A 12,500-nucleotide genomic window follows, 5' to 3' on the forward strand; every position below is an offset into this window, starting at 1 on the left:
TGGACCATGAGTTTAAACTAGTACCCAGTAGTAGTAATACGTACCAGTTGCGGACCATGAGTTTAAACTAGTACCCAGTAGTAGTAATACGTACCAGTTGCGGACCATGAGTTTAAACTAGTACCCAGTAGTAGTAATACGTACCAGTTGCGGACCATGAGTTTAAACTAGTACCTAGTAGTAGTAATACGTACCAGTTGTAGTAGTAATAGTAGCAGCAGTAGTAGTAGTACATACCAGTTGTGGACCATGAGTTTCTGCACGGCCAGCAGGGCGTTGTAGCGGACCAGCTGATCGTCATGGTGCATGTGGTTCATCACCAGCTGTTTACCTCCAAGCTGCTCTATCACCCTGACACAGAGATAAACACTGGTTAGACCCACAGACAGACAATATAGGTAGAGGTAACCATTTAATACCTTAGGAAATGAGAACCTTTCTGGTGAACAGAACAGATGCAAACAGTTTATCCATTCACATTAATCGGTGGGAGGGAGATGGAGAGCTGTGTTAGAGTGGTCTAATTGCAGTGCATTTGTATTCAGACCCCTTGACTTTCCCTACATTTTGCTACGTTACAGCCTTATTCTTTTCAAATGTATTACAAAGAAAATACTGAAATATCACATTTACATAAGTATTCAGACCCTTTACTCAGTACTTTGTTGAAGCACCTTTGGCAACGATTACAGCCTCAAGTTTGCCAGTCCCCGACGCTTAAAAACATCCCCACAGCATGATGCTGCCACCACCATGATTCCCTGTAGGGATGGTGCCAGGTCTCCTCCAGAAGGGACGCTTGGTATTTAGGCAAAAAGAGTTCAATCTTGATTTCATCAGACCAGAGAATCTTGTTTCTCATGGTCTGAGTCCTTTAGGTGCCTTTTGGCAAACTCCAAGTGGGCTGTCATGTGCCTTTTACTGAGGAGTGGCTTTCGTCTGGCCACTCTACAATAGAGGCCTGATTGGTGGAGTGCTTCTCCCCCGATTGCTCAGCTTGGCCGGGCAGCCAGCTCTAGGAAGAGTCTTGGTGGTTCCAAACTTTTTCCATTTAAGAATGATGGAGGCCACTGTGTTCTCGGGGACCTTTAATGCTGTAGATATTTTTTGGTACCCTTGCCCAGATCGGTGCCTCGACACAATCCTGCCTCGGAGCTCAATGGACAATTCCTTCCAACTCATGGCTTGGTTTTTGCTCTGACACGCACTGTCAACATCCAACATCAAGGATAATCAATGGAAACAGGGTGTACTAGAGCTCAATTTCTAAACCTGTTGACCCTTTGTCATTATGGTGTATTGTGGAGATTGAAGAGTTACATTAAATTACATTTAATCCATTTTTAGAAAAAGGCTGTAACGTAATTGTTTGTTGTACTTTTTGAATGCACTGTACATAGGCCAGGAGGGAGGAGGCCAGGGAGGTAGTGGAGGGAGGAGGCCAGGGAGGTAGTGGAGGGAGGAGGACAGGGAGGTAGTGGAGGGAGGAGGACAGGAAGGTGGTGGAGAGAGGAGGCCAGGGAGGTAGTGGAGGGATGAGGCCAGGGAGGCAGTGGAGGGAGGAGGTGGAGGAGGCCAGGGAGGTAGTGGAGGGAGGAGGCCAGGGAGGCAGTGGAGGGAGGGGGTGGAGGAGGCCAGGGAGGTAGTGGAGGGAGGAGGCCAGGGAGGTAGTGGAGGGAGGAGGACAGGGAGGTAGTGGAGGGAGGAGGACAGGGAGGTAGTGGAGGGAGGAGGTGGAGGAGGCCAGGAAGGTGGTGGAGGGAGGAGGCCAGGAAGGTGGTGGAGGGAGGAGGCCAGGGAGGTAGTGGAAGGAGGAGGTGGAGGTAGAGAGGTGGTGGAGGTAGAGAGGTAGTGGACGGAGGAGTCCAGGAAGGTAGTGGAGGGAGGAGGCCAGGGAGGTAGTGGAGGGAGGAGGCCAGGGAGGTAGTGGAGGGAGGAGGCCAGGGAGGTAGTGGAGGGAGGAGGCCAGGGAGGTAGTGGAGGGAGGAGGCCAGGGAGGTAGTGGAGGGAGGAGGCCAGGGAGGTAGTGGAAGGAGGAGGTGGAGGACAGGGAGGTAGTGGAGGGAGGAGGCCAGGGAGGTAGTGGAGGGAGGAGGTGGAGTGGAGGGAGGAGGTGGAGGACAGGAGGTAGTGGAGGGAGGAGGCCAGGGAGTTTTTTAAATATTTTTTTATACCCAACTCCAGTGTCCCCAACAGCATGTTATTATTGGTAGGTAGAGGGGTAGTGTCCCCAACAGCATGTTATTATTGGTAGGTAGAGGGGTAGTGTCCCCAACAGCATGTTATTATTGGTAGGTAGAGGGGTAGTGTCCCCAACAGCATGTTATTATTGGTAGGTAGAGGGGTAGTGTCCCCAACAGCATGTTATTATTGGTAGGTAGAGGGGTAGTGTCCCCAACAGCACACAGTTTTGTTGTAGCTCTGGGCAAACACACCCGACTCAACTCATTGAGGGCTTTATGATTAGTTGGCAAGTTGAATCGGGTGTGCTTGTCCGGGGCTACTGGAGGACTGGAGTTGGTAAACACTACATTAGAATATGGTATGATCCAATAATAACACTCTGTGTGTCCTTACCGTTTCCCCCGAGGGTAGTGTCTGACGTATTCACCAACATCATGAGCAGCTACAGCAATAACCTGAGGGTCATCAGATACCTCCAACAGCCGAGTAAGGATCCTGAGGAGGGAGAACATATAACACATAACTAACCCTAACATCAGATACCTCCAACAGCCGAGTAAGGATCCTGAGGAGGGAGAACATATAACACATAACTAACCCTAACATCAGATACCTCCAACAGCAGAGTAAGGATCCTGAGGAGGGAGAACATATAACACATAACTAACCCTAACATCAGATACCTCCAACAGCCGAGTAAGGATCCTGAGGAGGGAGAACATATAACTAACGCTAACATCAGATACAGTAGGGCAAAAAAGTATTTAGTCAGCCACCAATTGGATGTGAAATTGATTTGCAAATTATGAAGTTTATCTCAATACTTTGTTAAATACCCTTTGTTGGTAATGACAGAGGTCAAACGTTTTCTGTATGTCTTCACAAGGTTTTCACACACTGTTGCTGGTATTTTGGCCCATTCCTCCATGTAGATCTCCTCTAGAGCAGTGATGTTTTGGGGCTGTTGCTGGGCAACACGGACTTTCAACTCCCTCCAAAGAGGCTATATACAGGGGGTACCGGTACAGAATAAATGTTGAGGCTATATACAGGGGGTACTGGTACAGTGTCAATGTGGAGGCTATATACAGGGGGTACCGGTACAGAGTCAATGTGGAGGCTATATACAGGGGGTACCGGTAAAGAGTCAGTGTGGAGGACATATACAGGGGTAACCGGTACTGAGTCAGTGTGGAGGTTATATACAGGAGGTACCGGTACAGAGTCAATGTGGAGGCTATATACAGGGGATACCGGTACAGAGTCAGTGTGGAGGTTATATACAGGGGGTACCGGTACAGAGTCAATGTGGAGACTATATACAGGCTATTACGGTACAGAGTCAGTGTGGAGGCTATATACAGGGTATTACGGTACAGAGTCAATGTGGAGGCTATATACAGGGGGTACCGGTACAGAGTCAATGTGGAGGCTATATACAGGGGGTACCGGTACAGAGTCAATGTGGAGGCTATATACAGGGTGTTACGGTACAGAGTCAATGTGGAGGCTATATACAGGGTGTTACGGTACAGAGTCAATGTGGAGGCTATATACAGGGGATACCGGTACAGAGTCAGTGTGGAGGTTATATACAGGGGGTACCGGTACAGAGTCAATGTGGAGACTATATACAGGCTATTACGGTACAGAGTCAGTGTGGAGGCTATATACAGGGTATTACGGTACAGAGTCAATGTGGAGGCTATATACAGGGGGTACCGGTACAGAGTCAATGTGGAGGCTATATACAGGGGGTACCGGTACAGAGTCAATGTGGAGGCTATATACAGGGTGTTACGGTACAGAGTCAATGTGGAGGCTATATACAGGGTGTTACGGTACAGAGTCAATGTGGAGGCTATATACAGGGTGTTACGGTACAGAGTCAATGTGGAGGCTATACACAGGGAGTACCGGTACAGAGTCAATGTGGAGGCTATATACAGGGGGTACCGGTACAGAGTCAATGTGGAGGCTATATACAGGTGGTACCGGTACAGAGTCAATGTGGAGGCTATATACGGGGGGAACCGGTGCAGAGTCAATGTGGAGGCTATATACAGGGGGTACCGGTACAGAGTCAATGTGGAGGCTATACACAGGGTGTTACGGTACAGAGTCAATGTGGAGGCTATATACAGGGGGTACCGGTACAGAGTCAATGTGGAGGCTATATACATGGGGTACCGGTACAGAGTCAATGTGGAGGCTATATACAGGGGGTACCGGTACAGAGTCAATGTGGAGGCTATATACAGGGGGTACCGGTACAGAGTCAATGTGGAGGCTATATACAGGGGTAACCGGTACTGAGTCAGTGTGGAGGTTATATACAGGGGGTACCGGTACCGAGTCAGTGTGGAGGTTATATACAGGGGGTACCGGTACCAAGTCAGTGTGAGGGGGTACAGGTTAGTTGAGGTAATTTGTACATGTAGGTGTGGGTGAAGTGACTATGCATGGATAATAAACAATGAGTAGCAGTAGTGTACAAAACAAATGGAGAGGGGAGGGAATTGTGTTTGACCAGATACAATGTTATTTTACAGTAAACAAATTGACAACAGACTTTCAGCACGCTTATAGAGAAGACATTCAACAAGCAAAGCACTTACACAAATGACTGATGATTGGCTGAGAGAAATTGATGACAAAAAGATTGGGGGGGCTGTTTTGTTAGACTTCAGTGCGGCTTTTTCTGCTGGCAAAACTTGTGTGTTCTGGCTTTACACCCCCTGCTATATTGTGGATAAAGAGTTACCTGTCTAACAGAACACAGAGGGTGTTCTTTAATGGAAGCCTCTCCAACATAATCCAGGTAGAATCAGGAATTCCCCAGGGCAGCTTTCAAGGCCCCTTACTTTTTTCAATATTTACTAATGAATTGCCAGTGTCTATGTATGTGGACGACTCAACACTATACATGTTAGCTACAACAGTGACTGAAATGACTGCAACACTTCAGAAAGAGATGCAGTTAGCTTCAGAGTGGGTGGAAAGGAATAAGTTAGTCCTAAATATTTCTAAAACTAAAAACATTGCATTTGGAACAAAACACTCACTAAACCCTAAACCTCAACTAAATCTTGTAAAAAATTATGTGGAAATTTAGCAATTTGAGTTGACTAAACTGCATGGAGAAACCCTGGATTGTAAACTGTCATGGTCAAAACATATTGATACAACAGTAGCTAAGATGGGGGAGAAGTCTGTCCATAATAAAGTGCTGCTCAACCTTCTCAACAGCACTGTCAACAAGACAGGTCCTACAGGCCCTAGTTTTGTCGAACCTTGACAACTGTTCAGTAGTGTGGTCAGGTGCCACAAAAAAGGACTAAGGAAAATTGTAATTGGTTCAGAACAGGGCAGTACGGCTGGCCTTTGGATGTACACAGAGAGCTAATATTAATAATATGCATGTCAATCTCTCCTGGCTCAAAGTGGAAGAGAGCTTGACTTCATCACTAATTGTATTTATGAGCGGTATTGACATGTTGAATGCACCGAGCTGTCTGGCACACAGCTCGGATACTCATGCCCACCCCACAAGACAAGCCACCAGAGGTCTCTTCACAGTCCCCAAGTCCAGAACAGACTGGGAGGCACACAGCACTGCATAGATTCATGACTACATGGGACTCTATTCCACATCAAGTATCTGATGTAAACAGTAAAATTGGATTTAAAAAACAGATAATAACACCTTATGGAACAGCGGGGACTGTGGAGCAGCTCAAACTAAGGCACAGACACACATACACATGGATTTTGTACTGTATATATGTGGTAGTGGTGGAGTAGGGGCCTCAGGGCACACAGTCTGAATGTATTGTAATGTTTTTAAAATTGTATAAACTGCCTTAATTTTGCTGGACTCCAGGAAGAGTAGCTGCATGAACTAATGGGGAACTGCTGAGCAGTTGCCATACCAGGCGGTGATGCAACCGGTCAGGATGCTCTCGATGGTGCAGCTGTAGAACTTTTTGAGGATCTATGCCACATTTTTTCAGTCTCCTGAGGGGGAAAAGGTTTTGTCGTTTCATCTTCACGACTGTCTTGGTATGTTTGGACCATGATAGATCGTTGGTGATGTGGACACCAAGGAACTTGAAACTCTCGACCCGCTCCACTGCAGCCCCGTCGATGTTAATGGGGGCCGGTTTGGCCCGCCTTTTCCTGTAGTCCACAATCACCTCCATCTTTCTCACGTTGAGGGACAGGTTGTTTTCCTGGCATCACACTGCCAGTTCTCTGACCTCCTCCCTATAGGCTGTCTCTTCGATGTCGGTGATCAGGCCTACCACTGTTGTGTCATCAGCAAACTAAATGATGGTGTTGGAGTCGTGTTTGGCAACACAGTCTTGGGTTAACAGGGAGTACAGGAGGGTCTTGAGTACACACCCTTGAGGGGCCCTCCATTTTGACATTTTTTAGCCTATATGGTTGTTAGAAATCCATCTAAAACACCTTAAAACAACACATATCCACTAATCAGGGGCATCATGCACAAAGTATGTGTAGTTCTGCGTTAACACAACAGTGAGTGGCTGAATTAATAAGGTGATGGGGCATCATATTGTGTTAGCTTCCTGCCGTGTTTGAGAAGTCAAAGCCCTTTGGATCAGTACAGCTGCCACTGCTATCTTAATTTCCTTGAATTTTTTCTCCTCTCTGTTCTCAGTCTGTCTGCTCCTCCCCACCTCTTCTCCGTGCAGAGCAGGCAGGCCCGTTGCCCTAGCGACTCCACAAAGACACAGTGTGTAGATGTGCTGCTGGAGAGGCAGTCAAACGTTGTTCATTTGCACAATGTCTCTCGTTCACATTTGTTTGTAAATTTCCAAATTCACCTAAAATAACATTCGGTAGCTCCTACTTATGTATAACTTTATAAGCTGGATAGCCTGTCTTTGCAATTAGTTTATTTTCGTTTGCGCTTATTAGCATATTTAGCTAGCAGCCTCCATGGAAATTCGCTATTACTTGTGCTAATTTTGTTAGCATTCCGGTAATAAACGCCTAAGTGTTTTTTTTTGGCGCCGCCTTGTGTACTAAGCCGGTAATATCAAAAATCCAGGGGTTAGAGAAGACTGGTATGATGATATGAACATTTGTATCCCGCCCAAACCTAATGAGTCTTACTTGAGGAGTTCGTAGTTCTTCTCGTTGAGGCGGACTGCATTCTCACGCCAGAACTTCTCTGACTTGTGGACCGGGCTCCACTCCAGGCGACCGGACTTCAGCTCCGAACTGTACTCATCAAACGAACTGAGAGGGAGACACAGGAGGCGGCACACAGAGGGAGAGGGAGAGAAAGAGGGAGACCGAGAGAGAGAAAAAAGAGGGAGACCGAGAGAGAGAGAAAAAGAGGGAGACCGAAAGAGAGAGAGAAAAAGAGGGAGACCGAGAGAGAGAGAGAAAAAGAGGGAGACCGAGAGAGAGAGAGAAAAAGAGGGAGACCGAGAGAGAGAGAGAAAAAGAGGGAGACCGAGAGAGAAAAAGAGGGAGACCGAGAGAGAAAAAGAGGGAGACCGAGAGAGAAAAAGAGGGAGACCGAGAGAGAAAAAGAGGGAGACCGAGAGAGAAAAAGAGGGAGACCGAGAGAGAGAGAGAAAAAGAGGGAGACCGAGAGAGAGAGAGAAAAAGAAGGAGACCGAGAGAGAGAGAGAAAAAGAGGGAGACCGAGAGAGAGAAAAAGAGGGAGACCGAGAGAGAGAAAAAGACCGAGAGAGAGAGAAAAAGACAGAGAGAAAAAGACAGAGAGAGAGAGAGAGAGAGAAAGAGGGAGACCGAGAGAGAGAGAGAGAAAAAAGAGGGAGAGAGAGAGAGAGAAAAAAGAGGGAGACCGAGAGAGACAGAGAAAAAAGAGGGAGACCGAGAGAGAGAAAAAGAGGGAGACCGAGAGAGAGAAAAAGAGGGAGACCGAGAGAGAGAGAGAAAGAGGGAGACCGAGAGAGAGAGAAAAAGAGGAAGACCGAGAGAGAGAGAAAAAGAGGGAGACCGAGAGAGAAAGAAAAAGAGGGAGACCGAGAGAGAGAGAGAAAAAGAGGGAGACCGAGAGAGAGAGAGAGAAAGAGGGAGACCGAGAGAGAAAAAGAGGGAGACCGAGAGAGAAAAAGAGGGAGACCGAGAGAGAAAAAGAGGGAGACCGAGAGAGAAAAAGAGGGAGACCGAGAGAGAAAAAGAGGGAGACCGAGAGAGAGAGAGAAAAAGAGGGAGACCGAGAGAGAGAGAGAAAAAGAGGGAGACCGAGAGAGAGAGAGAAAAAGAGGGAGACCGAGAGAGAGAGAGAAAGAGGGAGACCGAGAGAGAGAGAGAGAGAAAGAGGGAGACCGAGAGAGAGAGAGAAAAAGAGGGAGACCGAGAGAGAGAGAAAAAGAGGGAGACCGAGAGAGAGAGAGAAAAAGAGGGAGACCGAGAGAGAAAAAGAGGGAGACCGAGAGAGAAAAAGAGGGAGACCGAGAGAGAAAAAGAGGGAGACCGAGAGAGAAAAAGAGGGAGACAGAGAGAGAAAAAGAGGGAGACAGAGAGAGAGAGAGAGAGAAAAAAAGAGGGAGACCGAGAGAGAGAGAAAAAGAGGGAGACCGAGAGAGAGAGAAAAAGAGGGAGACCGAGAGAGAGAGAGAAAAAAAGAGGGAGACCGAGAGAGAGAGAGGAAAAAGAGGGCGACCGAGAGAGAGAGAAAAAGAGGGCGACCGAGAGAGAGAGAAAAAGAGGGCGACCGAGAGAGAGAGAAAAAGAGGGAGACCGAGAGAGAGAGAGAAAAAGAGGGAGACCGAGAGAGAAAAAGAGGGAGACCGAGAGAGAAAAAGAGGGAGACCGAGAGAGAAAAAGAGGGAGACCGAGAGAGAGAGAGAGAGAAAAAAAGAGGGAGACCGAGAGAGAGAGAGAAAAAGAGGGAGACCGAGAGAGAGAGAGAAAAAAAGAGGGAGACCGAGAGAGAGAGAGGAAAAAAGAGGGAGACCGAGAGAGAGAAAAAAAGAGGGAGACCGAGAGAGAGAAAAAGAGGGCGACCGAGAGAGAGAGAAAAAGAGGGCGACCGAGAGAGAGAGAAAAAGAGGGCGACCGAGAGAGAGAAAAAGAGGGAGACCGAGAGAGAGAAAAAGAGGGAGACCGAGAGAGAGAGAAAAAGAGGGCGACCGAGAGAGAGAGAAAAAGAGGGAGACCGAGAGAGAGAGAGAAAAAAAGAGGGAGACCGAGAGAGAGAGAGAAAAAAGAGGGCGACCGAGAGAGAGAGAAAAAGAGGGCGACCGAGAGAGAGAGAAAAAGAGGGCGACCGAGAGAGAGAGAAAAAGAGGGAGACCGAGAGAGAGAAAAAGAGGGAGACCGAGAGAGAGAAAAAGAGGGAGACCGAGAGAGAGAGAGAAAGAGGGAGACCGAGAGAGAGAGAAAAAGAGGAAGACCGAGAGAGAGAGAAAAAGAGGGAGACCGAGAGAGAGAGAAAAAGAGGGAGACCGAGAGAGAGAGAAAAAGAGGGAGACCGAGAGAGAGAGAAAAAGAGGGAGACCGAGAGAGAGAGAAAAAGAGGGAGACCGAGAGAGAGAGAAAAAGAGGGAGACCGAGAGAGAGAGAAAAAGAGGGAGAGTAAAATTATCAGTGAGAGTGAGGTGTTCTCTCATTTGTGTCTGGAAGTAGCTAGCAAACTAGCCAACGTCAGCCAGTTAGCTTGGGTGCTTGACTGCCGTTGTGAGGTCAGAACGCTCGAATCAACCCTATTTTCCAAATTTACGAACGCCCAGAGCACTCCGGCACTCCAGATTGAATGTACGAACACACCCTTAATATAGAGCGATGTTGACCGTATCAGTCTTTCTGGGTGTTAACTGGGTTAGAAGTCACAAACCTGAGGTCCTGAACGCTCTCCCCTAGACTCTCCAGCAGGAACTTGAGGTCTTCAGTGATGTCCTCATCATCATACTTCTGCTGGTCCAGATTCTCCAGCTGCTTCAGAACCTTACACTGTATCATGGCCAGGGCATACTCCTGACGGGTCTCCCTATCCGCTGACTTCTCCAACAGGTTCTAGAAAAATAATATTAATATGTATCATGGCCAGGGCATACTCCTCACCAAGCTACAACAGGGTGTTGATACTGGAGCCACCAACAGGGTGTTGATACTGGAGCCACCAACAGGGTGCTGATACTGGAGCCACCAACAGGGTGCTGATACTGGAGCCACCAACAGGGTGCTGATACTGGAGCCACCAACAGGGTGCTGATACTGGAGCCACCAACAGGGTGCTGATACTGGAGCCACCAACAGACAACAGGGTGCTGATACTGGAGCCACCAACAGGGTGCTGATACTGGAGCCACCAACAGGGTGTTGATACTGGAGCCACCAACAGGGTGTTGATACTGGAGCCACCAACAGGGTGCTGATACTGGAGCCACCAACAGGGTGCTGATACTGGAGCCACCAACAGACAACAGGGTCTTGATACTGGAGCCACCAACAGACAACAGGATCTTGATACTGGAGCCACCAACAGACAATAGGGTGCTGATACTGAAGCCACCAACAGACAACAGGGTGCTGATACTGGAGCCACCAACAGACAACAGGGTGCTGATACTGGAGCCACCAACAGGGTGCTGACACTGGAGCCACCAACAGGGTGCTGATACTGGAGCCACCAACAGGGTGCTGATACTGGAGCCACCAACAGGGTGCTGATACTGGAGCCACCAACAGGGTGCTGATACTGGAGCCACCAACAGGGTGCTGATACTGGAGCCACTAAACAGGATTTTGAATGGGACTGAATTGTGTGGTAAACTGTACAAGACTGTTTGTTTTGGGGCCATGGACAGTGGATGATGAATTCATTATCTGACAGAGTCCTGCAGGATGTCAGACAGGGATAAGCAGACAACTAGCTACTGTAACCAACTACAGTGGGGCAAAAAGTATTTAGTCAGCCACCAACTGTGCAAGTTCTCCCACTTAAAAAGATGAGAGGCCTGTAATTTTCATCATAGGTACACTTCAACTATGACAGACAAAATGAGAAAAAAAATCCTGAAAATCACATTGTAGGATTTTTAATGAATTTATTTGCAAATTGTGGTGGAAAATAAGTATTTGGTCAATAACAAAAGTTTATCTCAATACTTTGTTATATACCCTTTGTTGGCAATGACAGAGGTCAAACGTTTTCTGTAAGTCTTCACAAGGTTTTCACACACTGTTGCTGGTATTTTGGCCCATTCCTCCATGCAGATCTCCTCTAGAGCAGTGATGTTTTGGGGCTGTTGCTGGGCAACACAGACTTTCAACTCCCTCCAAAGATTTTCTATGGGGTTGAGATCTGGAGACTGGCTAGGCCACTCCAGGACCTTGAAATGCTTCTTACGAAGCCACTCCTTCGTTGCCCGGGCGGTGTGTTTGGGATCATTGTCATGCTGAAAGACGTCTTCAATGCCCTTGCTGATGGAAGGAGGTTTTCACTCAAAATCTCACGATACATGGCCCCATTAATTCTTTCTTTTACACTGATCAGTCGTCCTGGTCCCTTTGCAGAAAAACAGCCCCATGATGTTTCCACCCCCATGCTTCACAGTAGGTATGGTGCTCTTTGGATGCAACTCAGCATTCTTTGTCCTCCAAACACGACGAGTTGAGTTTTTACCGAAAAGTTATATTTTGGTTTCATCTGACCATATGACATTCTCCCAATCTTCTTCTGGATCATCCAAATGCTCTCTAGCAAACTTCAGACGGGCCTGGACATGTACTGGCTTAAGCATGGGGACACGTCTGGCACGGCAGGATTTGAGTCCCTGGCGGCGTAGTGTGTTACTGATGGTAGGCTTTGTTACTTTGGTCCCAGCTCTCTGCAGGTCATTCACTAGGTCCCCCCGTGTGGTTCTGGGATTTTTAAATACTTATTTTCCACCATAATTTGCAAATAAATTGATTAAAAATCCTACAATGTGACTTTCTGGATTTTTTTATTCTCATTTTGTCTGTCATAGTTGAAGTGTACCTATGATGAAAATTACAGGCCTCTCATCTTTTTAAGTGGGAGAACTTGCACAATTGGTGGCTGACTAAATACTTTTTTGCCCCACTGTACCTACCTACCTACCTACCGTAACTAACTAGCAGTACGTACCCTGAAGGCAGCCAGGATGATGCGCGTGACCTTCTCCTTGACAGACTCCTGCAGGATGTCAGACAGGGCTGGCACCACGTTGTAACGGCGTAGCTGCTCACAGAGCTGAGAGTTGAAGGCCAGCAGCCACACACAAAACCCCATCTGGTACTGCAGCTGGAAACCACACTTGTTACTGAGCACAGCCGTGATGCTA

At 47.6% G+C, this 12,500-nt stretch overlaps 1 protein-coding gene across 11 annotated transcripts in view; it reads right to left on the minus strand.

The window, feature by feature from the left end:
• LOC110531054 (V-type proton ATPase subunit H) overlaps nt 1-12,500 on the minus strand; it is an 81,625-nt gene that overhangs the window by 18,738 nt on the left and 50,387 nt on the right. For 6 of the 11 annotated variants that reach the window (XM_090183025.1, XM_090183024.1, XM_090183022.1 and 3 more), the window contains 5 exons: nt 12,305-12,497; nt 10,028-10,206; nt 7,327-7,452; nt 2,578-2,679; nt 238-351 (listed from right to left, as the gene is read on the minus strand). In XM_090183025.1, coding sequence (XP_090039151.1) covers nt 238-351; nt 2,578-2,679; nt 7,327-7,452; nt 10,028-10,206; nt 12,305-12,497 — 714 coding nt within the window. Of the gene's footprint in view, nt 1-237; nt 352-2,577; nt 2,890-7,326; nt 7,453-10,027; nt 10,207-12,304 lie in introns of all 11 variants that reach the window. The other 5 variants (XM_090183021.1, XM_090183018.1, XM_090183017.1 and 2 more) reach the window with 2 other exon arrangements.

The sequence above is a fragment of the Oncorhynchus mykiss genome, chromosome 8 (assembly GCF_057628025.1).
Source record: "Oncorhynchus mykiss isolate SJ-2025 chromosome 8, ASM5762802v1, whole genome shotgun sequence".
Lineage (NCBI taxonomy): Eukaryota > Metazoa > Chordata > Actinopteri > Salmoniformes > Salmonidae > Oncorhynchus > Oncorhynchus mykiss.